At 40.9% G+C, this 26,495-nt stretch overlaps 2 protein-coding genes across 3 annotated transcripts in view; one reads left to right on the top strand and one right to left on the bottom strand.

Annotated features, from left to right (window-relative positions):
* Positions 1–5,441: 5,441 nt before the first annotated feature.
* LOC148649748 (serine incorporator 1-like) lies at positions 5,442–17,534 on the bottom strand. The gene is made up of 10 exons (XM_088602812.1): positions 17,361–17,534; positions 14,648–14,809; positions 13,693–13,880; positions 12,666–12,745; positions 11,722–11,859; positions 10,613–10,782; positions 10,406–10,496; positions 9,511–9,658; positions 8,616–8,822; positions 5,442–8,045 (listed from the first exon to the last, which is right to left on the bottom strand). Exons 1-10 carry the CDS (start codon positions 17,397–17,399, stop codon positions 7,907–7,909), a joined length of 1,362 nt encoding a protein of 453 aa, XP_088458938.1. The 5' UTR covers positions 17,400–17,534; the 3' UTR covers positions 5,442–7,906.
* LOC148649747 (cAMP-dependent protein kinase inhibitor alpha) overlaps positions 15,755–26,495 on the top strand; it is a 31,432-nt gene continuing 20,691 nt past the window's right edge. The window contains exon 1 of one of the 2 annotated variants that reach the window (XM_088602815.1): positions 15,755–16,047. The gene's annotated coding sequence lies outside the window, so the exon portion shown is untranslated. Of the gene's footprint in view, positions 16,048–23,504; positions 23,932–26,495 lie in introns of those variants that run through there. The other variant, XM_088602814.1, reaches the window with a different exon arrangement.

Here is a 26,495-nt window from a genome sequence, read left to right as displayed (position 1 = left end):
TTTTGTGTGTGTGTGTGTCTGCACTGCAATGGACTGGTGACTTGTCCAGGATGTATTCCTGCCTTGTGTCTGTTGATTGCTGGGATAGGCTCCGGCCCCCTGTTACCCTCCATTCAAATAAACGGTTAAAAAAGGATGGATGGAAATTGTTTCAGTAACAAAAGGTAAACCTGTTTTAAATCTCCTCTAAAATGTAATATTTTGAAATCTCCAGCCACCTAAGACCTAAAAACAACGATAGAGAATTAAGTATTTCTTTATTGCAAACTGAGAGCTCAGTTATCTGAGAATTCGCTACAAAAACCTGAAGACAGCAGTTTTCTAGCCATCTGTACTAGAGAGCCAGTGTCTGCGTCTTCCATTTCTGATGTGTGATGTCTCTTTGGGCAGTGGAAATTCAGTTTTCCGAAGACCTGAAAGCTGTCTATACATATTGAAGCCATTACTAATTATCCTAAAGGCTGTGCAGAGGAAAGCCAGCTCATCAGCAGACTAAGAAACACTGAATCCCTTAAGATTCTAAGGCCTTGCACTGGATGTCTGGGATTGTGTGTGTTACTGATACGGAGAAGGGAGTACAGTGCAATTGGCTCAGGTTATACACTCAGCTGACATCATTACCTGTCTGTCAGCCCTTGTGCACTTCCACACACAGAGGAGCAAAGCTCTAAGCCGAGCTAAAGGCTGCCAAGCAGTGAGAGCCAGCAAGAGTTAAAGGGGGATTAGAGGTGAATGCTCCTCATTGTCTTCCAATACGAAGGGCAGACACAACCACAGCCCGTGTTATTGCTAAAATAAGACAGGGGACTCGAGAGATTGCACAGTGTGATCATTTGGCAGTTCATAGTGCTAAATACAATAAACAGCTTCTCTTTCCTTTTTTTCCTTGGCACACATAGAGTTGCAAACATGCTCCACCAACCTTTTTTGGCTTCCTGGTTTTTCTTCAAGCTTGATTTCAGGGGAGATAATTCATCTAGTCATAAAACAAAGTTAAATTTTTAAGCAAATTGCATCCTCCTATTATTTTACTGTATTTCTGCTTAATGTTGTACACCTCTATTTCAATACAAGAAAGAATACCGTATTGGAATTTACATTTCATGATTGTTTTTTTTATAATGCTTTTAATCTATCGTCCCTTCCAATTCTGCCAATACCTGCTTGAGGTGGATGCGATCAACTATCTAATCTGCTTATTGATTGGAATTAATATTGTTGTTCCAGCTGTTGGTTTGGCTACTTTCAAGAAACTTTCAAGATGAGGTTCTTGGATCATTTAGCTACTAGCATCTGTAAGCAGCTAGATGGAGATCTTCATCTGAGCCACATGTCCCAGAATGCTGTGAGAATTAAGCTACCACTCTCAATCACCTGACCAGATGAAAACAATTGGTCAAGTGATGATTTACACACCAGGAAGCAAAGGCTTTCAAGATTGATCTGAACTGCCATCTGGAGACAGAGGACAGGTCTTATGATTTACAGTTCCACCAGAGGAAGAACCCGACTGGGATTGTGAAACCTGCACAAAACTGACTTTGAGTCTTTTTCAACAAGAGACTCAGAAGAGAGACTTTACTGTGGAGGCTGGCAATCAGATTAGTTGACCAGTGTGTATAGTGAGGGAACAGAGTGAGCTAAGAGGTCAAAGACAATCTTAGGTTTATCGTTGTGAAATGCCTGGCAATTTGGCAGTATCCTTATCCTCTGCTGTGCCACCTCCTTCATCTTCATCATCATCATTATCCTCCTCACCTTCTTCACCCTCCTCCTCTATCTCCTCATCAGCTCCTTGTCCTTCAGAGGCTCTCCCTCTTTTCCCCTTTTGGTGGGGTTTTGATTATTTTCTTGCACTGTAAATAAAGAGCACTAGTTTTGTATCTTACATATCATTTGTATGTGTTTTACCTTGGTGCATCACTGTCTCACAATCAATGGCCTCCTCTTGTCTGTAACCTTTCTGATGCTCTTATACCATACAGATAGCATCGTTCACAGTATTGCAAGGGTGTAGAGGAAGAACAGAAAACACCTTGAGCTCTGCCAGCACCTCAACAGATTGCCCAGATATCGCCAAATGTATCAGCTTGCCAAAACTGCAGTTACCCTTCTGTTTGTGATACACATGCACCAGCTCACAGATGCTTTTCCAGAAGGGTCACTCCTCCTGCCACAGAGCTAATTGTGCTGCATCCTGGGTACACCCTTCCAGTGTCATCTGTAGAGTATTTTAGGAGATGACTGCTTCTCACACATAGCTCAAGGAGGGGCAACCATTAAGAGAGCTTCAGTTAAACATGGATGAACTCTTGGAATTACTGGGAATTTAATATACAGCAATTTATACGGTACAAGGCCATTTGTACTAGAGACATCAAGGACAATGACTGCAGTTCATGTTACTTACCACCATGCAGTGCTGTGTACCTCAGAGGTAGGAAATGTTGTATATTTGTGAGAACAATGTGCTGCAAAGCTGGAACTGAGAGGAAGCCAACACACCATAGGTACTGCACTGCCGAACAGTTTGTCACCTTCTTTTGAAGTCTTCTTCAAGAAGCTCTGAACAATAACATTAATCAGCCAAAAATCCAGCAGCATTAATCATAAAGTATTATAGGCATGTGTTTGCAATTAACGTATTGCCATCATCACAGGGATTAATCACCTACTCCTAATGAAGAGCGCAAAGCTCATTAATGACTATCACTGGGTTTGCACGGCTCTGGACATGAGGGTTTTCCTTTGTCTGTGTGACAGTCTGCAAAGACTGCTGATCATGCAAGAGCACATACCTGAAGGAAGCATTTAATAATGGAATGAGCCAGTTATTCGAAGCAAATTCAACACACACACACACACTCTGTTCACAACAAATCAACTATTTAATGCATCTCTGAGCTCATTACATTCGCAAGAGCGCATTGTCTTTCAAATGAAATAAAGCAGGTTTTTGAAGTCATGCAATCCAAACTAACCGCACTGGAGATTCTGTTGCTGTGCTTCTTCACTTCCAGCTCAAATCACAGCCTTCCCCAAAACACGTCGCACTTCTTTTTTTTTTCTGCAAGGCGATCTTGTGATAGAAAACACATTCTTCCCAACTGCTTGCCAAGAAAGAATGGTTCTCTGTTGTAATTGCAGTAAATGAGAAATTACATTGCACTACTAGGGCCAGGCAATAGGGAACCTGCGCCAAACCCAAGACTGCTGGAACGGCCATCACCCTGTTGAACTCACTGGAAGGGAAATTCTTCTCAACGCATCAAGTTCTGCCCACGGCCGCACATTCGACATGCAAATATAAATCAGTATGAAATCAGCGACAAGCCATTTCTGCATAGTCTATGGAATCATAAAGGTATAACCTAGGAGACAGTGTCCATTAGAAGCACAGAAAACAGAGTAGTCCTGGGGATTCCAGCCCCTTACACAATACACAGTCCAGCTGGAATACTGGATTAATGGCCCTTACAATCCAAAAATGCAGACTACAGAATTTATAACAGGCACAGCAAGGAAACACAGGCCAGAATATAATGTAAGAGGTTCTTAGAGACAAGGAAAATTCCTTTTATTCTAATGCAGTATGCTGGAACTGATTATGAAAAACATCCAACAGCCCGAAGCTGTAGAGAGTATGGCGATCTTTTCACAAAAAAATTAGTGGCATGTGGCATATGTCATCATATAACACCAGCAACCATATGTTGCTCTAGCTCGGAAGGTCTTGGAGTGATCACTGAATTGGGTCTGAGCAACGGCACCACAGCCATTTGTTTTCAGGAATGTGTTCAAGTGGCGAGTTGCTATCTGGCTGGAGCAAAGCATGACTGGCTCCATTCATGAAAGACGGCCCAATAGAAAGGTGTCGCGCACCCGCTTGCAAATGCTGAGTCACATGGGGGAGTTTCAGCAGCAGCTCCGCTGGCCTCGCTCTGGGCCTCTGCTGAGACAAATTCCTGTGGTCTCCATTACAGACATGCACACTCTTCTGGGAATGTAATGAATTCACCCCTAACCTAGGGATGGACGATTTCCTAAGACTGGCGGGCAGGCCAGTGGAGCAGGGGGCGTGTCGGCCCTGGTTACAGGGAAGGTCTTTGACCCCATTTCACTTACAACACCCCAGTACAAGTTCAATCCAGGCATACACATGAGCGAAGGAACTACCGTGCCTGTACAGTATCTGCAACTGCTTTCCTGACTACAGTAGCCAGAAAAAAACCCAGACAGCTCTGGTCCTTGTGGATCAATAGGTCTTGCTGGAGATCACTCTGCCTGCGGTGGCGATTATTTAATTCAATTGTACTGATTTGTTGCTCAACCTGTCAATAATTAAATATCTCCTTCATAGTTTAAGCTATTGCACAGATGTCCCTTTAAGCCCCCAGAACTGCAGGTTCTTGAGAGCCGGAGAAGCCCCCCCATGCTCATTAAGTGCAAACGATACTCTACCAGGCACGGCTAGAATAAAGTGTAATGGCATGCAACATTCACAAAGTTTCTTGTATCATTGCCCCAGGAGGCTATTTAATCTGTTTCTGAGACGTACTGTATATCACAGCAGCTAAGTAGCATTCATTAATCTGCCCTTGTGCTTTTAGGATGCAAAGTAAATGAACAATCATTGTGCTAGGACAACACATTTTCAAAACCAAGCACAAGCAAGCCAGAAGGCAAGTTATAAATGCACCGTATAATCAGAAGGAAGTAACACTTGCACAACATGAAATATTTATCATTGCTACAGCTGGAATTAGGGGCTGGTCTTGTCAGGCTAGGGCTAGATCCTAGAAGTGAAAAGTCCATCTATGTGCACTGAAATAGGAAAGTAATACATTCCAGAGATAAAAATTAATTTATTAAATTAGATAGACCATGAATAGTTTCATTGTATATACATTTCTATTTAAATACTCATCAGCAAATGCTACTCCTGAATACCTTACCCAAAAGTAGTAATAAGGTGCAAAAAAACAACAGCTCCACCTAGTGGGCAATGTGTGAAAAGTAATTTTCTGAGCAATTGGGCCAAAAGCGCAGGATAAAACATGCCTCTTTCCTTTAGACTGTAGACTTATGGAATTTTATTGCAGTTTTTTTTTTGAATTTCCTGAATAAAATAAACTAAAAATTGTTTGTGTGTAGGCTTAACTCTTTACAGCTTAAAGAAAGGAGGCTTAGCAAATTTCATTGAACCCTATTTTAAATGACACAGAAGTGTGACCTGGATTTAATTTCTTTTGCAGACCAATTATCTTCCATTTTGAAGACAAAAACCTGTAGCTATGAGATGGTCGTATGATATAACAAAAAAGCTTCATACGCATGACCACAGAGAAAACTGATATCTGATGATGTTCTTCTACATTAAATGTACACTTACACATTTGCTTTACTTTGTGCCTGAAGAATTCAAAATAAGACACCCCCAAAACAGGACAGTATATATTTATTACATAAAAAGCTGTAAAGGATGCAACTCCCCAAGTTTTGGAAAATTAAAAATACAAATTTATTGAAAACATAAGTGAAAACTGTAAAATACCTAAAATACAGAATACAAAAAATCCCCTAAAAGTGTATACAAAAAGGCACATACTGTATTATTTTCCATCATTTATAGGATATTGACAGCATTAATACATGATGAATACCATGCCTTTGTTAATATCTTTTGAGCAAATTACAAATTAATTTGAAATCCAATGCGCTTATAGTAGAGGATACATTTAAAGACATGCCCAATTAGTAAGCATTGTTTTGCAATCTTCTATACAAAGTAAAATTATAATTTGACTTAAAAGGAGATCACATACACACATGCAGTAATGTTAATTCCCAGGAAAGCCCACTGATCTGTTACTCAGGTGTGGGATGTTCCAGGTCTTCCCAGACAAAAGGTAAAATATTCCCAACCGGCTGAGTGTGAAGAATGTTGTCGGCAACAGTTCAACAGGAAACACAAGACCAACGGCATCATTCCCATTCCCTTAATATGCACGGAAAAGGAATCAAAATATGAGGCAGATAATCAATTGCCATAGTCATCAGGTTTCAGAGTGCACAGGGCAAGGCCAAAAGGTGAAAACAGTAGTGTTCCAGCCATGCACATTGTCTGTATAAAGATAGGGAAAAAACTAAATACGGGCTAAACAAATGACTATAACAGTAATTCAGTACCACTCTCTGCTAGTGTGTCACAAAATTCTTAACACTTTAAATGGGTTTTTGCTGTGGGCTCCTGAATGCCTCAACTAGCAAAGGTGCAGGCTCAGGGTGCGCCGGGTGAGCGCCGGGACCCCGATGTCGTGGGTTCGAGCCTGGGTCATGTCCAGCTGTGACCAGGATTGCCCCTACGGAAGTGCACAGCTGGCTCAGCCCCATCCCGGGAAGCGCTAGGTTTAGTTAGCACCTGCAGCCTTGCAGTGACATCAATGAGAGTAACACCTCTCCTTTAATTTGCTCTGAGCCTCCGGAACATCACTGCCAAGTTCGTAACATCTCCAGAGATGAACAGCATCATGCATGAGGAACTCCCTCAAATACAGGAGGGCCCTGTCTGCACTTCCTCATTGTCCTCCAGAAGTATACAATGAAAATACAGTTGGTGATCCTAAACTAAACCCTTCTTTTTTGCTTCCTTCTAAATTATATTACACATTAGCAGGCAACCGGGTGTTTCACCAGGGTCTGGTCTGAACAGTTCCTCAATGAATCAGCCAAGATTCACAGCAAAATAAATGCCATGTGACTTTATTCTTCCACAAATAAAAAAACAAAATGGTGGAGCAGCTAAAAACACTAGCCACAAAATGTAAGTTTGCATATGCTGGATAATGGCAGGATGGTGTAAGAGTTCTCAGTGGAGCAGAAGGGCAGGTATAAGAGAGGTAGAAAGAAATAGGTAGGGCTGTACTGTCACAGTGAAACAGTGCCTAGTGTGCTTCTGTTAGAGCACAGTTACGCTGCCTTCATGGGGATCTGCTTAGGACAGACTTGTCCCCTGTTGAAAAAAATAGGAAGTGTTCAGACAAAATAGGCCTTTCATTTAACTCACTATTTAAATGGAGTGTTAATTGTAAATTGTGCAGACTGTTTATCCAACACTTTTTTTATTATTTGATTATCATTACCAGGACAATCTCTGAAGCATATAAATGTCTCAGAGCAACAAAGAACTGCTCAAGTGCTTCATACAGATAAAAATATTTAACTCTTTTCTTAATCCCTACAGTATAATCAGCACATTCACAAAGAAAAATGTCAAGATTTGTCAGTTCAAAGCCAGCAATCGACAAGAAGAGAAAACAATTAATTTACAGTAAGACAGAAGTCAGGATTAAAAACACCTACAATTACTCTGATCTGACCTAAGACCTAGAGTGAAAGACCTTAGCCTATAGTTCTTCTGATCTATGTGATCACTCAATAAAAAACAACATAAAAACAGAAAAAAACTTAAATTCCCAATAAATCCTTATTGTCCACACTCAAACAACTATTTCAATAAGGTCTTTGCTTGTAAAAAAAATCATCAAGCAAAAAGGCCCAGGGAAAACGAGAAAGGAGATTTCCCTAACACACTTTCAAAAAGTACTTTGGAGTGACAATATGAGAAACATTGAGCTTATGAAGACACTATGGAACCACCAAATCACAATGACCTTTAAAAGGCCGAAGGTCATCTAAGCCATTTACAGCTGTAGAATATAGAAGATAGAGTGTCCTATTAAAAAACACCACAGCAATACTGGGCCTACTTTTAACTTTGAAAAACAACATAAGCAGCAGATCCTGAGATAAAAACCCATCTTAAAGAAGTCAAACAAAGTAGCCTACAAGACTTCCCAGTTCCCCAGTGACCCCTCCCCGCAGTGGGTCAAGACCCCGGTGCCAATCAGCTGAAATCCCGGTCGGTAAGAATGAGTGGTGCCACCAAGGTCCAGAGGTACAGTGCCAGACCCAGCCAGCTGGAGGAGATCTTCACCCAGACAGCCGGCATAGTGCTGACCATAGCCTGGTAGGTTGCATTGGGCCTGTGGACAAGGAAGAGACAGGAAAGAGGAGAGAGATGAAGAGTGGGAGAGAACCCCCCATAGTCCAGCATTGTCCCAGTCCTGCTCCTGAAGGACAGGGAGGTTATCTAGTTTCCCTTTAAACGCACACCACACTAACTGAACCATCTAAACTCCTTTTTTAAAGATTCTGGTGATTTAGAAATGGCACTCCCAAACAAACTGTTGGGTAACAGCTCCCCAGGTCAGGGGTCAGACCCTGTCTGCTAGAGATTCAACAAACTCACAAGACAACAACCAAAACTTTTTGTCCCTTTAAAAATCGTTTTTTTTTTTACCTCCACATGAAACCTCACAATCCACCAATTATGTGTGATTACTGTACTGAAACTCTAATCTGGTTGTAAGGAACACAGTTCCTATACATTTCTGTCACTTAAAATTCTCTTTCAAAGATTCTCATTCCAGTCCAAAGAGAAGAGGCTGCCAAAAAAATTGGATACTGTAGGACAAATGGTCCTACGAAGACTGATTTTGGGCTTGCTGCTTTTGGGTTTCTCATCAAGCAGTTTTTGACAATGAGACACTCACTGGTACCAGTTGGTGAGATTCATCATGATGTACAGGGAGGCCAGGAAGAGGCAGAAGTGGAAGAAGGAGTAGCTGTAGGTCACGCCCTCTGTCTCGTTGTCAACTGCGCGCGCCTGACCGTCGTCATGGAGACTCGCCGCGGCTTCTCCGCCCCCCTCCTCGGTCTGCATCAGTTTGTTCACCTGAGTGTTATTGGATGAACGGATGCTGGGGAAGAGAGTGGGAGGGGATGGAGCACAGGGTAGGAAAGTCACGTCAAGCCTTGGGCTGTGGTCATGGACAAGTGTCCATTAGCAAAAAAGGCCTAAATGCATATATTAACTGCTGAAAAAATAAGATGTTTACCATTGTACTTCCCAAAAGATATTACTATCATTGTGGGTAAATGTTAAAGAAAAATAGTGCTTTTCAAAACACTGCCTTGCTAATAAGGGCTAATAAATGAGACTTTTCATTCATGAGCATTTCTTAGCTGTGGCACCCCGGAATTCTAAAAGATGTATTAATAAAAGATGCAAGGAAATGATAGTTACAGGAAAACATCCAACTTCAACTCCTTGATCTGTGCATAGGAATTTCTAAGACTGCACTGATAAATCTCATGCCAAGAGTGTCCTGTGCAGAATAGTTCTATGCCCTTACTCACTGAAGATGCACCAGCTGAAATCTCAAAAAACAAACATACAGGATTCAAGCACTCACTGCCCCAGACTTGCTTGAATAAGTGAGGACTGAGCGGATCAAGTTGATTCCCCCCCCCAAGATGTCACTTAGCAATGCATTCCCATAATATGTCCTATTTCAAAGTCTGACCCCAGCTGTGCTTGTGAAATGTTATTTTTATAAAGAAATGTTCAATAAATCTTGACAAAACAAAACCAGCAGTGCTTGCTACCTGGCGTAGAGGGTACAGAAGAGGAAGATGACTAAACCCACAATGCCCTGCGCGTCCCACCACTGCACGGTCTGCCCAGGGGTGCTGGTGGGCGATGTGGTGCTGCCGTTTGTGACCAGACTCAGCAGGCTGGGGTTGCAGTTGCGGTCTGGGGGGAGGGAGGGAGAATGAGACATGTCTCATCACCTTTCTCACCACATGAGGAAAGTCAAAACAAGCAATTCCCTACTTTTACATATCTACCCACTACTACTGTCCACCGAAAACCATCTAGAAATCCCATTTTCATGTATCTCAGTCTAAATCTAGGAGAAAAAAAAAGAGACAGAGGTCACTACGAGACTAAGGACAGATACTCACAATGTTTATTTTTTTCCCCCCAAGCAAAACGAGGCAGCATTTGTTTAAAGGAGAAAAACATTGTTTGAAAAAAAAAAAGATTACACACAAATAACAGAAATGCAGGCCTGCATAACTCAAGGTCCACTGGACGGAGAGCATTACTCACTGACACAGCCTTTCAAAGCAAAGCACGCAGGCAAGTTCAGTATGGAAGAAAGCTAACGGTTCAATAAAGGTATAGGAAGGAAAGGTAAAGAATAATGAAAATGTCTCAAAGTCAATTCACGCATCCATCAGCAGAACTAGAAGTTGACACAAAAGAACCAGAGGTTTAATAACTTAACCTTGCACTGTGAGGGTATTAGTACAACTGCTTAGACTACTTTAAAGAAAACAAGTGTTATAAGCACTGCTCTCACCCAAAGAACATAATTAAGGTGAACATCCCTGGTTTTCCACTGCCTTTCCTTTGCAGGTTCTGAGGATTACCAGAAGAACTCAAGAAAAACTACAAGAAGGGGCCCTAGCAGTGGAGCTGTGTGGACGCACTTACTGGGCTGGTTGGTCATGGCTGACCAGGTGACATACATGGTATACAGAGTGATGATGGAAGCCTGAAGCAGGCCAGACTGAGGCTGGACCTCCTGCAACAATAAAATACACAAGTTAACAGACTCTACCCAGCCCTCAAAACCAACCCATGACTCCAGACATTGCGTTCATGGGCGTTTGGAAGGCGGAAAGCAAGAGCCCCCCTTACCTGCACTTTGGGGAGGATGGACACGATGGAGACGATGATGCAGAAGATCAGGTTGAGGCTGATGAACACCTTGTTTTCCGTGCAGTCATCAGGCTTGGTGTAATACACATAAAAGAGCACCACAGCGGCAAAGGCGAGGGCGTAGTGCAAAAATGTGAATGTCAGCAGGCCTGGGGGGGAGCAACAGAGGGGCGGTCACATACTGGGGGAGCAAAACAACGAAGGTGATGAAGGCAGGAACTGGGAATGTATTTGAGGTACAAGCAGGTGACAGAAAGTAACAACAAAGAAGTTCAGAGCACTGGCATAACAGCGGCTCCCAGCCTTTTGACTTTAAAATCAATTGTGTGCAAACCAATTCTAATCATAATGATGGCAAAAAATGCTTTAACTCATTTAAACAGAAGTTAAGAGGAAGCTCCAGCCCTAATCTCGTCACGTTCCTCCAACCTGTGTGTAAACTGTGCGTCAGTTTACTCATGTTTTGCGTGTGCTTCCACCCCATTTTCACCATTTTACTCTGACCTTCCCACCTCAGCCCTCATTATAAGAGCAGGGTGTTCCAATAGCCCCAGCTGGGGGCAGGGGGCCCCCCCACTCAGGTTCTTCCATTCTCCTCTGCTAGGAAAGTTACCTCGATAAAGATCACTATTTGAACTGCACATCATACAAAGGGTGGAAACGCCTGATTAAAGCTGGATTCCATCTGATGGCATTGATTCCTGGCCAACAGCAATAGTCAAGACATAGACTGACCAAGGCGAGCATCAGTACATGTATGCAAGAAGTGACAGGTAATCCCTTTGGGAAGATGATGATGAATATACAGTAGATACAGAATATACAAAAATAATAACAGGGTACGGGGTTAGGTATTTGGTAATTAGAAGATTATTAAAAGCATTTTTGTTAAGATAGACAACATGGTGACAGTGGGCTACAAAGCTTCCAGCCTTATCAGGTGTCTGATTGTTTCTAATTTCATTCTTAATTTCTAATTTACTCTATTGCTTTTAGGTTTGGTTAGGCCAGCTTCCTGAGCAAAGATGTCCACGTGGAGGAGTTCCTCCGGGAACGCACAATGACAGACCGTCCGTGTAGCCCTATACCTGCAAACCAGCACTTGCGGTTTCCCTCTTCTGCATTCTCCACCCACGCTTGGTTCCAGGAATGAGCAAAGTCAATCAGCAGGATCAGCTGGATGATGATGAACACGAACGACCCCACCACTCCAAAGTAGAACCACACTGCAATGACACGATGTACACAGCCCCTCAGTGGGAAGCAAGTTACCGAACTAGAGAGGCTGCTACAACTCTAGAGGCCGTTTACACCCAGACCTAGACAGGCTTAGCTGCTCCATTATTGCTCCTTATAAAATGAACCACTGCTTTCCTTTTGCTTCTATGTGGAAAAAAGAGTTTGCCCAATCGCCTTTAATTTTGTACTCGAATGTATAGTATAATCAGTCAAGCCAAAAAATAATATATTTCTGTGTCAGAGAAAGTACATATATCAACTTCTCCTGACAATGCAAGAATGCAAGTATTATTGAGTTAAAAAATATTGTAATGTGCCTCATCCATCCTAGCCTGAAGTACAAAGTAAGGAGTGTGAAGCATTCTTTACAAATAGGTTCAAACACTTGGGCTATACTTCATCTAACAGTTCAAAATCTCATTATGTTCGCCAGTTTGTTAGCAAAGCCAAAACACATCTAGGTTTTTTTGATGAAACACAATTATTTTCTACTTTAAATCCACTGTAAAAAAGAAGTCACATTTCATTCACAGTGCTTCCAGGCATGAATTATGTTCTCTGATGTACATTAAGGTAATGCTTTTTTTATGGATTCATAAATGAACATGATACACAGACTTTATTAACATTCCTATTGGAGATTAACCTTTACAAGGTCTCTTATTTTTTCCTTGATTGGGTAATTATTTCTAAAACCAAATTGGATTATGTTTTTCCAAGACAAATTTAAAGGAAAAATGACGTTAAGGCATGTCCATTTCAAAACATACAACCTCAACACTTGGGTCAGTACCTGTGTTGAAAGTCCCATCAGGAATGAAGAAGGCCCCCACTGTTATCCCAACCAGGGCAAGAAACTTGAAGAACCAGAACCTATAAATGCAATAATGGTCTTGTGAGAGAAGTACAGAAAAAAATGACCGTCTATTAAGTAGTTAATATGCAACAGTTTTCAGGTACATCATTCATTTCAATTAGTTATTATTGTGCCTTTGAGATATTATTCACACACCTTGATAATTTCTAGTTTAAGACTTCCAAACATTAAAAACATATGATAACATCTTCAGCTAAATTTCCACTATTTTAAAAAATGGCTTTGCTGTGGAGTGAAATATGTTTTACTTTAATAAATCCAAAAATTAATTTAAGCTGCTAAATTTAACAGCTGGAGAGCCACCGGGGGTGCCAGATTGCTTCAGCACTCACATTACTTATGGAAAAAAAAGAAAACAAATAAAAAATGGTTTGGCCTATCATCACACATCAGGTGATGCCAAGAGAATTTCTGCATCTTACCCAGAAGGAATGGATCTAGTTGCTCTTCTCTGGACTGATTCCAGAGCAATAATTTCTTTTCCATAAGGTGATTGAGTTGAATGCTTCAAAGAACAAAGTACCAAGCAAGGTGCCATCCTTTGGATGAAAAGTAAAACCGAGGTCCTGACTCCCTGTGGTCATTAAAAACCTGTTTCTGGAAAAGAGCAGGGGTGTAACCCCGATGTCCTGGCCACATTTTCTCCTAGCCCTTACTAATCAAGGCCTCCTAATAATCCCCATCTATGAATTGGCTTCATCACTCTGCTCTCCTCCCCACTGATAGCTGATGTGTGGTGAGCGTTCTGGCGCACTATGGCTGCCGTCACATCATCCAGGTCGGTGCTCCACACTGGTGGTGGAGGAGGGGATCCCCATTACCTGTAAATTGCTTTGACTGGAGTGCCCAGAAAAGTGCTATATAAGTGTAAGGAACTACTGCTACTGCTGCCTCGGCTGCCCACTGCTGCTCTCGGACCTGGAAGTGCAGCAGTGGCACTCACCCGTTCTGGATAGAAGCTCGCGGGTCCTTGCTGCTTCGGACACGGATCATGATGACGCAGAAGAGGAAGAAGAAACAGGCCATGGCGAAGCACATGCGGTAGACCGACTTGTAGCCCACGACGATGTCACAGTTGACCTTGTTCTGTATGCCAGGGATGGAGGTGCCATCCACACAGAACCCTGGGATCTGAAGACAGCCATTACAAACAAAACCACGGAACATGTAAGAGAAAGGAGACTACAGCCACACAACAGCACTGCAGTAAGCTTACTGAAATTAGTTAATAGCCAATTATAAACTAATTTTATACATCCAGTATCTGCTTTGTGACATTTTTTTCAACTGTACAATATGACTTGTAAATATATTCTTGTACTAATCTTTAGATTTTTTTTTCCTGAAGGCATTTACTTCAATGTCATGGGCCTAAATGCAAAAATATGCATATATTTAAAGCTTTTTCTGTACGGGGACTCTGGTTTGTTATGGTGATGAAAAAATCTATTATTCAATGTTTAAATTGATCATGTAAGAGAAATTTTCAGCCTTTGAGGTAATCTTAAAACTTCAGTAAAAGTATAAAAAAAGATATATGTATGGAATAGCAAATGCAATATTAAATAACGTTAACATTTATATTAATTTAATAAAATATTAACAATCCAGTTGCAGACCAAACTAACAACTGGTGCAGAGCTCACCTTATTTTTTTAAACCCGTTACTTAACCACACAACTCTGCTGAGAACAGACTCCCAATTCCAATGATGACCTGAAGACTGAATGGAAACATACAGCAGGACATTTACTGAAGAAATCAGAACTGGCTCATAGTCCCACCCATGATTTGAACTTACTGCCGCCAGTTCAGACTCCAGGGCCATCGTCATTAGGCTAAGACGCTGACTCATGCTCGTGAGACTGCACAGCACGCGGGAGGCGTGGAGACGGTACCTTCTTGAGCTGAGCCTCCATGCCCGGCAGGATCATGATGATGGAGACAATGGTTCCCATGAGCAGGAAGAGGGAGAAGACGATGCGGGTGACGGTGGAGTTATTGGAAGAGGGGCAGCAGCCGCACAGCAGGCAGGGGGCAGAACCGCACAGACATGACACCTGGCAAGAGAAGGAGGGGGCAGAAAGAAAGCAGGACAGGCTTTGGTACACAACCTTCTGCTTCACAACAAGAACTATGAAAATGAAAAACGACAGGCCCAGATAGTTCAGAAAGGGGCTCTCACAGCTGCTATTTCAGTAAGTCCTGATGTATCTAACACACAGATGAACTGAAATAATCTTCATTTCTATTTTTCTTATAAATTTCTCACCATTTGTATTAGTGCCAATTTCTTTGTTTTTATTTCTAAATTGTAAAGATTACTTAAGCTGCTTACTTGTTTTGTCATCTTATGCACGTATTTGTTATTGTCAAACAGATTTGCAGAAACATTGTGTTAAATGTTTTGTGTGAAGTCTTGCAATGCACACTTCCGATCTGGGACAATAAAGGAAGTATCCCCACATTTCCATTATTTCTGACAGCAGTAAATAGGTGGTAGTGGGATCCCCATTTAAACATGAGGCTACCTTCTGAAAGTTACTAAACAATGACTGCGAGAAATTTTCCTGTCTTGATTTGGAAAAAGTGATGTTTGCTGTCATTCTGCTTTATTAGCATGACAAACAGTAATTCAATCTCAAATCCCAGCACAGGAGACCACAGGGCAAACCTCATTAGAGCTGAAATATGGAAGAATGTAAACACTGGAAAATGAATACAGTCTGCAAGACCTCTAGTAAATTAAAGTTGGCACACACACACACACCAAAGAGAAATAAACGCCATGACAACACTGGTGACTTCATTCCAGTATGTGAAAGATTCCTGGTGCATGGTCATTTAATGGGCCTTTAAAACCAAAGGAGGGGGTGGAAATTAAGAAAGTGTAATGGCTGCTTCTCACACACTGCAGCCAGGAGATTCAGTCGACTTTGGACCAGGAAGGGCTGCCAAACTAACTTTAAAAAGACTGCTATTAGGGTCTTACCAGCTACAAGCTGGGTAGCCTCAGTGGAGGATTTAATAAAGAGCAGCTTGGATTTCACTGTGCTTAGCCCTTCTTTCCTAAAGGGGCCTTATATAACCGACTGCCAGGGGTACAGAATCCGATTCATGCAAGTCTAAAACAGCCTGTGACACGTGGGCACTGATGCCTTCACTGGAACTGGTCGACAACAATCATAGAGACAGATAAGTTTTCATGCAAATCCACCCTGATCCAGTACTGTGGTAGGAGTATGACAAGGCTGTCATCAGCATAACAACATGTGACCGATACTGGGAACACATCAAGGTAAGTTCACTTCCTAAAACTCCCTCTTACTGTGGAATGATGTGTTTGAATCCAGATAAGACTGGATCGGAGATATTTAACAAAAGCTTATTTTGAGTTTTGGCATGAAATTACTTTACTGACAATAACTGTGAAAGTTCTGAAAACGCCTTTTCATAAAAGCATCCCCCCCTCAAATTATCATTTAAATCTAAAGAATAAAGATTGCAAAATCAAATATATCAAGAATTACACCTAGATTGGTGTTATGTCTCTCTCCCGTGCTAAACTACTCTAGCACATTTTATTGTAATTGCTGACACTGCTGGAAGAAATCTCGTGATGACCTACCGAATCTCTGTTTAGTCAGGAATGGGGTAAGGCCTTTGGTGGCTATAAGGTACTTTTTTCAGAAGTTATTTATCCATCCTCAGAAAGCACTTATTCCTGGTCAGAATAATTACCCCCCTCGTCAATAATAACACAGGAACAAACAGGAACTGACCTAAATACATGACAACATTGACACAATTGACTCGGAACGAGCCCAATCCAAATTCGTGAACTAAAAAAAACTCAATTCTAATTATGTGGTCGAATTTAGTCTCTACGAAACTAATGCCATTAGCAATTGTTTTGCCTAACCTCGGCTTTGGTGCCTAACGTCAAGAGATTACCTCTGGTTATGCATATACCTCTGATGGTTTGTAGCGTGCTGTAACAACTACAATGATTACGTATCTCGAGGTGGGACGGTGAAACCATCTTGAACGCAAAGCTGGATAAGAGTCAAACGTTTCTTTTTAAAATGGTAAGAAAAGAAAGGGCTGTTACTGTATGTACACAAAGTTATCGGCTACCACGACTTCCTCGTTTCCACACGATTGTGCAAGAGATACCGACAAGAGCTACACTGTATCACATGATATATTACTGCGGGTTACCAATACCTAATACACGCACTGCAGGTGATAATATTTATTACTGCTTGGCAGATAAACCACGGATAGTTTTTTTTTTTTTGCTTCGACGTACTTTACAAAATATCCCATGACTGAATAATTATCTATTCTTGGGATGTTGTTAATTAAAGGCCTATACAGGCAAATCAGCATGAACTGAGCAAAACCCACCAACGAACAAGTCACCCTGTATCCAAATTGTATTGTAAATTATCCGACTAAAGATTTACAAGGGCAAGTGCTTCTGTGTGCATTACTAACTTTAAAAACTGAAGCGCCTTTAATCAAAACGATTACAAAAGAAAATATGCTGTAAAACTCGACTGGATAGAGGAAGGAAGAAAGAAAGAAACGGAAAATATCAAAACTTACGCAGCTGGCTACGGAACACAAGGCCAAACAAGCTCCCATTTCTGATTTTTAGACTCCCCAAAATCAGCTATGTTTAAAACAAAAATGGAAAAAAAAAAGATAGAAAACAGGCACAGCTTCCAGCTGGTCTCTCACGCTCTGACTGTACGGACACGCCTCTTTCTTTGACGAAATAACATCCGTAATGCAACACGGTTGACGGACTTCGGCGTTTTTCGGATCTTCGCGTATATTTCCGGAGCAAATGGGATCCCTGAGGCTTATGGGCATGTGAATCTGCGTGTATGTAGTTCTTCACGATTTATTACTTCGACTTTTATCATAAAAATTTTGGTACAACATTTTGAAGTTAGTATAATATAAGAGCCTGACATCTTCTGAGGGGTGTAATTTTAAGGATGCTCAGCGTCCGCAGTATAAACAGTATCGTTCAGTACTTTAAACGATAATATTAAAATATTAATAACGTTAATTTAACTTATTAGCAAACTAACTTTTATTTATTTTAATAGTCTAACATCTTCTGAAGGGTGTAATTTTAAGGATGCTCAGCGTCCACACTATAAACAGTATCGTTCAGTACTTTAAACGGTAAAATTAAAATATTAATAACGGTAATTTAACTAATTAACAAACTAACTTTTATTTATTTTAACTTCTTAAAGACAATTTTGAATATACGCCATCCTTCAGAATGTGTTGCCTGGCATCATTGAATATTTTTTTTAATGAAGTTTTATCAGGCCACACTAAGACTGGATAACGAGAAGCAGGGATTAAACGTTTAGCGCAGTTATGCGATATGCAATTATAATACAAAAGTGAAAATAAAAAATAAGGTAAAAAGTAACCGCTAGATGGCATAATAAGTAAGCACATTATTCCTGCTATCAATTATTATTATTATTATTATTATTATTATTATTATTATTATTATTATTATTAATAATAATAATAATACCACTACCAATAATACATGAACTTTGGTGCAGTAGAATACTTTGAGACATTATATTATCCATTATTAGGGTCCACACTTTCTGGAGAAACCCTGCCTATAAACTTATTTACAGAGTGCTCTGTATCTGTCCCTCAGCCCATTGCATTTTTCAAGCTGAGTATGTCCAATAAAATTGAACGGTCTTGTATTTTCTCCATTCGGACTGCTCAATTTACCACGGCCGCGCGGTTACACAACCATTGTCACCCCCACACCACGACCCTCGTTTTACTTTGTTTCCAGGGTGACCACGTTGCTTGCGCGAGGGGATTGTTGAAGTCCAAATCCTCCTCAAGGCTGGAGCTCGCTCCGGCTTCAGCAGGGTTATATAAACCCTGACGGTGAGCCCGGGACTGTTCTTTCCTCCGCCACGTTAAGCCTCCAGCAGTGCCGCTGCCCTCATAAACCGCGGTGCTGTCTGAAAGGATTAGGGGAGAAGCGCCTTGCTCTAGGGTACAGGAGGAATTTGCGCAGTACACCTGAGGCAGCATACGGAATATATTTCTGACCGCTCTTGAGAAACCAAGCCTTTTCTCTGCGTGTGCAGCATTAAGACATCGTGGTCGCCTCGACAGAGCGAGGGACGGAGGAATCCTCAGAGGTGCTTGTAGATACACACACAAGGAGGCACAGCTGCTCACGCCTTGGCGATGAACTCAGCAGTGCCCGGCTGGTGCCCTCGGAAGGCATAACTCACTTGTCAGGCTGTGCAGGCCGACAGTTGTGAGCTTCTCCTCAGTACATTAGACACACTGCTTCAGCGGGCTGCTCCTCACTGTTTCCAGCCACCACCTTCTGGTCCTGCAGTTAGTGGGACATGATACAAGACGATATACAGTATCCCCGCGTGTTAAGTATTTTCCTTCTGCTTTAGTACGGAAATAAATAAATGTTGTCTACAAAAGGATGAGTGCCTACAAAAAAAAGTCCCATTCAGTGTGGTTCGTGAGATACAGAATAGCTCTTCTGATTTGTTCTCTTTCTTTAAGGCAATGAGATTTTGGGATAAAGGTGGCCCTCTGTGTTTTACTATTCATGAAGAGTGGTACCACTCTCACACTGTGCTTCAGAAAGACCCTGTTTTGAGCTGGATCAGAAGTCCGTCTTAGTCAGGACAATGCAGTCTTCAATGGTGGGCATCTAACAGTCAAATACCTTCCTTTATAGAATCAAGTCTCAGAGATTTAAGACAGGTACAATATTTTTTAGCTTACTGAAACTTCGAATGATAGCTTAGATGGTTTCAAAACAATTATATTTATTCAGTTAAATCACAAACTGTTGAATTGATACTTCTAATTTTTTATTTTGTATATTTTTGTAGTGTTAAACTAAAATATGGATGAATATTATGGCAGATTATTATCAGCAAAACACAATTTATATGTATGTAGAATAATGATCCCATGAAAGGCATTTTTTATACTTCCCCTTGCCCTCCCAAATTAACAATGGCTTTCTAAAATGGCATAATTATCCCTAGAAATGGATGTAATTTGTAACGCTGTAGTAACATTGTACTGCTAAATGCTAACTGCATGTTGCCAACAAACGTATCTCTAGACAGTGTGGATGAAAAGAACGCTGTAGGAGTACACTGATAACAAAGGAAACATTGATGAATGATTATCAGCAAAATAGAAATATAGGAAATTATTCTGTTCCTTTTGACTTTCAACTGATAATTGCTGATATGGAAAAGAAAGAAATAAACCTAATAAATAACATAATTACAGTCGATTCAGTTAACCTAAACCTATCTGCACTCGACTGGTCTTTCTTGGTTAGCTCTGTTCCTTTTATAATCGGAACCAAAATGATTATTTCTTTTGAATTTGCATTTAAGTCAGAAAATAGTTTCTTTTTTGCAGATGCGTATTAGCAATTTTGCTGGGAGAACTGTCCACCAGTTTTGAAATCCATGTAGCATTTATCCATAATTATGTTTTAAAGTTATATGTGAGATAACTTTGCTTTGTTTTAATAGATTACTTGATTTAACACCCCAGGAACACTGAATAAAATGCTAATGGACTCAAAAAGCCAAGTGATACACTTTTACCCTGTGAAACTATAAACTCAGAATCTCTTTTGGACAGGAAAAAAGTACTAAGGATCAGAACACTGTCTGAAATATAGAAAACCTCTTTGTACTTGCTAATTCCCCTTCTCATATTGAATGGTCCTATTACCTTGATTATAAGCTGGATAAGAGCCCAGAATTACCCAATAAACAGAAACAAATCCTGGTTCTCTGTTACTCTGCCTGTTAATTGTATAAGTACATCAAACCAGGTTTGCTGATTTTTGTATGGAGAGGTTACAACTGGCAACTGTATCATATGTGTCTCATGAATGTAGTCAAATAAAGAATAAAGTTTTACTTTCTGACTTTTATTGCATCTGACAGACAGGTGGTCTTTTATGTTCACCCCCTACAGTACAATTTTCAAGTAAATATTTTCTGCCACCTTCATGTTTTTATTGTAAACCTAAGGTTCATTACATCATACAAGTAATGTTGGAGAATTACTGTTCATTATTATTGTATAATAATACCACAATCTATTTACTGTGTCATGTTGATCTCCAACCCCCCCATTAAAAGAAACACATTCTGGAATTTGGTTTTTAATCTTTTTGCAAAAATCCCTTCTGTCATGCAGTTCCTCTGTGTTCTTCTAGTATTGCAGAGGAGTCTGTAGTGCCGTTAGACTACCATGAGCTCTTGATTCACCTTCTGCTATTTCCAATAGTTCCTTGGCCCTGCCCTCTGCTGTTGTCATCATCCGTATTGCTTGGTAGTTTCTATTTCATATAGACTTGAAAGTTGACTTTGAAACTCTTACATGTAAAAACAAGTATTATTGACATTATGGACCCTTAATTAATTATTAACACTTGGTTCTTTATTTAACCATTGAAGTCAATAGAGAGCAAAGCCTTGTGTGCAATGACAAGCCTGAGGGTACCCATTTATGCAGCAGGGTATTTATTCTGGCAGTCTGGGTCTAATCTAAAATATACAGCAGCTATTCCACTCTGGGGATTTGAACCCATATCTTTCTGGTCCAGAGCCCTTAATACTACTCCAAACTACTGCCCCAGTTCTCTTTACCTTTGCCCTAGAATGGTTGTCAAAAAATTAAAGAAATTAAAATCTAATTAAGATAAAGAGGGCCTTGTAAGACTGGAAAGAGGAGGGGAGAGAAATGTGCAAGGTGAATTGACAAGTCTCCTTGCTCTCAAGACTCATGGATTTTCTCTGAGTTTAGCAGCAGTGTTCTTGTTAATTAAACATCAAAAGGTGTAGAAACACATAATGTCTTCCCTGACTTTCACTCTACGAGCTTCAGTGTGGTGGGGGAGTTCTCTGTGGGTGTGGAGGAAGGCTTAAAAAGGCTTTATATTCCCTAATGGGCTTGATGTCTAATTATGCAGTGAGTTTCATGGATAACAGATGTGCCTCCTGCAAACTTCGGGTTGAGTCTTCTTCACCAGGGCAGTACTGTTACTCAGCCAGGGCTGGGAATTAAACCATTGTCATTAAGACATCTCCCTTGAGACATCCATAACGTGTTGTTTTTTACACATAAAAGGCAGCTTTAGTTTTATTCTGTCTTTTTACTGCTGCAATTCTCATGCACAAAAATTAAGGTGCATGAAAATATTGTTTCCTGTGTGGATGGCCTGTCCATGTTATAGATTACTCAATAAACTAGTTACAGCTACTGTATACAACCTGGTGCAACAGGTACAGCAGGGTGTACAATGATAGGCAAAACAGTTTTCATGACTGGTAGAATACACCTGAAGATACTCCACCTTTTTACACTGTAGTTTAAACTGCACATGCTGAAATGTTTCTTTTATTACCCGATATTATCACCTGATACTAGACTGAAACCCACACTTTCACAATGACACATGACCATGGCCAGTCTGTCACTGGCTCCAGTACACACTCCCCCTTCCTGTTGGAATGCTCACAGAGGAGAATTCCCTGTCATTTCTCACTGGTGTCAGCAGCCTCAAATAAAGTTTTTACTGAATAAAAGGGTTGTGATTCACATATCAACATTCGGCACAGGCAAACTGATGTCATTTTCACGTCATTTTCATGAGATTCAGCGCTCATTCATAATAATTCTCTGTTAAGAGGGAGACAAGAAAATTACACGTTAAACTCCAATAGTTTTTTTTCCAATACCACTGCATATGAAATTAAAAGATCCCGAAATATTCTACTCTTACTGTTAATGCATTTGTGTTTGTAGTGAAACTTTTTCAAAAAAGTGCAAGTGTATTTTATCAAAATGTGGATAAAAAATGTTATCAAAATTACAAGAATGCAGTATAGTACCGTAGGTGCTATCAGTCTGCAAGCGGGCTTCGTGTGCAGAAGAAAGCTTATAGTTTTCGCATTTGATCATTCAAAATATTTTCGGCTCTATTCATCCTCGCACATTGTAGTGTTGAAGGTCACTCTCTTTAATGGGTGTCCTTGTTGTAAACGAGTAATGACATACATTGATAGTCATGATGAGTAACTAGACTATTGCAACCGTCAGGACCAGTACTGAGAAAAGCGTTAATACATCTGTAACAGCGGGGGCGCATCTTAATTCATGATCATGGGTGTTAGGGATTACTTCTATTAAGATACAAAACAATCGATTTGAGCTGCAACTCCCTTAATGTCATCGTGGCATTTGGCGATGCTTGATTTCTAAAGCAAAAGAGACAACTCTCCTTGATGTCCATGAAAGGAAATCAGGGAATCCATTTTTGTAGGACGGGACTCTTTTTTTATTGTTGAGATATGAATGATTAAAACAAGTATGGTTTGAGGAATGTTGTATTAAGATGAAGAATACAGAACAGAATGTATTTTGAATACTAAAAGTGAAGGAAGCGCAATAATAAAGAGCTATAGGTTATTTTATTCTGTTAATATGGGCGTGATACGCGTTTTGTTTGCGTGTCCAGAACCTGTTGATCACCTTGCGAGGCGGAAACTAAAGTACTGCTTCTCCTGGCAGGAAAAGCGTACCGATCCTAGCAACACACTAGCAGAATGCTAAAACCAGAGCAGGACTTGAACTAGCTGCTGAGCGCGTACCATTTTGCGGGTAAAGAAAACTATCGCCTTTAATCGGGTTGTCTACCTCGTGTCCCGTCGTATGACACAAGTCGTGATTTACATAACCACTTAGACAAGCAGAAACGTTTTTTTCCCCCCCCTGAGAAGGTAAAACCAATGTCTAACGGCTGGGCACAGAACCGCAGTTACAGCACAAGGCAAGCCCACCATCCCCTCTCCGGCTCCTAATCCCCCCACCCCTCCTTGGTCCGCTTTGGTACCGTCGCCTCCCTGGTACCCCGAACACACTCTAATCGCAAGTACTCAGAACCGTCTTGTGTAAAGATGCTGTAGAGCCTGGAATCCGTGCGCCAGCTGGTTCAACTATAAAAAGGGCTGCTCGGCGTTTTCCTGTTACAATGATCGCAGGTCAAAAATAGAAACGGATTTTTTCTGGTTCTCGATCAGACGCGTTGATTTCATCTCTGGTAAGTCTTGGGTTCCCTCGTATTTATCTCTCTCTCTCTTGGGATGTGGTTTTAAACAAGGCTAACAACATCATTGTGTTTTTAAGTGTGTTGGTGCTCCGGGCATAAACATTTGATTGGTGTTGCAGGAGCCTGGACAATAGCAGGCAGCCGATATGTTTTAGCAGTGTTGTGTGCGAACATTGCTGGTCACAACCAGATGAATAGCGTTTATTTTCCCCGTGATGTGTCCGTTCAGGTATGCATGTAAAGTCTCCCGCACGCATATATACGATGATATAAGAAAACGGGATGACAAAGGAGGGGGGGAAATCCGTCACTGTTTTTAGTTCACCCTTGCTTTGTGAAATGCTAAGATCATTTAAACATGTCACCTAGGGGTCAAGCGTTTAATTATATTTGAAAAATTTAATATACACATAGTCTGCAAATCGTTGTATTTGGTTAACAATAATAAACAACAATTATAGTCATACTGTAATTATTGCTAATAAACGGGCTCTGCACTGTATTATAGAAATATAGTTAAAGGAGCTTTGAAAAGAATTGATAATCTATAAAACATTGAAGGTCGTTTCATTAATAAGAGAAAACTACTTCTGAACCTCAATTATTGTTCTATATACTCCCAGTTTGTTGTGCTATTCCCAAAATCATACCTCTGATATTCATTTGAGTGTAAACAAAATGTATGCCTCTTTGTAAAGTGAGATAGGAAGGGGAGTTGGAAGTGGTGCTCCCTGAAAGACATTTGAACTTCTGCAATGGCAGATTTCTTAACTGGCACTGAAGCAGTGAGGTTTCCCCCCCAAAGGTTTTAAATGACAGCTAGGACTGGCGCTCAGCTCCATGGCCTTCACTTCACTGGAACGGGGACTGCAGTGTTAGTCCTCTACCAGTCGACTGGCGTGGACATTTTGGGTCCTCCAAAAAAAATGACTTATTGATCTGATGAGTTCTTGTAATGCTTATTTTCTGAGCTCACACGGCATTAGACAAGGGGGGATCCCATTGCCTGTGTGATGGGTGGGCGTCCCACCCGTCCCACCCAGGGTGTGTCCTGCCCTATACCTGTTGCTTGCCATGTTAGGCTACCCCAGCGACTCTGTACTAGATAAAGAGCTTTACAAAATGGATGGATGGATCCTCTTGCATCACTCATTTGTAAATCATTCTTCGGGACAGATACAGTAAGCCCCCAAGGCGTTTTGCCTTATTTTATATTTATATTAAATATTTTAGCTTTGTTTGATCCATAATGTACGTACCACTGAAGGTTCACATTGCACATTACTTTCTTGCTTTAACAGCAGGGACGATTTTTTTTTTACCGGTAGGAGACTCGCAAGAATTTGCCGATTGGCATAAAGGTGGGTAGTGGATTCTGACTGTATGTCAGGTTTTTGGATTTATAGTAGTCAGACACAGATTCATATTCTGATGGCAAACCAGGTCTTGTGGGTATTATTGTAATTCTGGTGGTTCAGTAAACTACTGGTTTGCATATTGGTTAATGACCCGTAATGTCTCTGTGAAGAATACTGGGAGTTAAGACAGCCCTTGACAACACTTAGGAAAATGAAAACCTCTTCACTGCACTTGGTTCTTCACTAAATGGTTAAGGCATTTTAAGATGGGAGTGGGAAGGTGTGTTTGTTGGTTCATGACTATTAATAAGAAAGGAGATCTGTGACAATATTTTAGAAGACACAGCTCAGCTCTAAACTGTAAAACATGCAGAGTCTGTTTTGATTTTTCCCTTTGCTGCTTGTAAGTGCAGTGGAAAAGAAAACAGACAATATCCCACAGGGAGATAATTGAGATGTGATTTAATAGCTCTGGCACTGCGACTGACTCGTTGTTGACTTGAAGGACATGGGCAAAACCTCCTGGTGCTCTGTGCTCTACCTCTGGAAGAGCTCAGGTTATCAGAGGCTGTGCAGCAGCTGTGGTCGATTCATGGTTCTCCTACTTTTTCCTGTTAAGTTGCTTTGAAACAAAAACATCCGCAAAAAGACTTGTATTTTGCATTTATTGCCTACAATCTGTAATTTGCTTGGAACTCAAAAACCAAAATATCCACTGATTTCTTTCACAGCTGGAGCAAACTAGAGAAGAAAGGCTATAACTTTAAACACCTTGAGTACATTTAAATTGTGTCCTCTTTAACTTTACACAATATCTATCTTTTTTTCCAAACTTTGCATTATATTTATTCATTGATCTTATCAACTGCTTTTCATCCCAGAGAATCCTGGACTGTGTTATATGTGCACTTGCTTACTTCACCACTGATGTACAGGACTCCCCTCTGACAGTCAATGTGCCTGCAGCCTGTCTACACAGCTGACCACCAATTGAACTAAGAGGGAACTTTAGGGAGGCCTGATTGTACAAGACCAGTGTGAAGCATAACCGGGGTTAACCTGAGGTTAACATCCCCAGTCTTATGAACAGTTCCATGGGACCTTTAATGACCAGGTGTCACGATTGTAAGTCCCTCTTCTTTAGGGCGCTCCGGCTCTTTCTCGTTTCTGTTCATTCTTTGCACCTGCCTCCTGTTC

Source organism: Lepisosteus platostomus, chromosome 13 (assembly GCF_059453375.1).
Source record: "Lepisosteus platostomus isolate fLepPlt1 chromosome 13, fLepPlt1.hap1, whole genome shotgun sequence".
Classification (NCBI taxonomy): Eukaryota; Metazoa; Chordata; class Actinopteri; order Semionotiformes; family Lepisosteidae; genus Lepisosteus; species Lepisosteus platostomus.
This window is presented reverse-complemented; position numbering and strand designations above follow the sequence as displayed.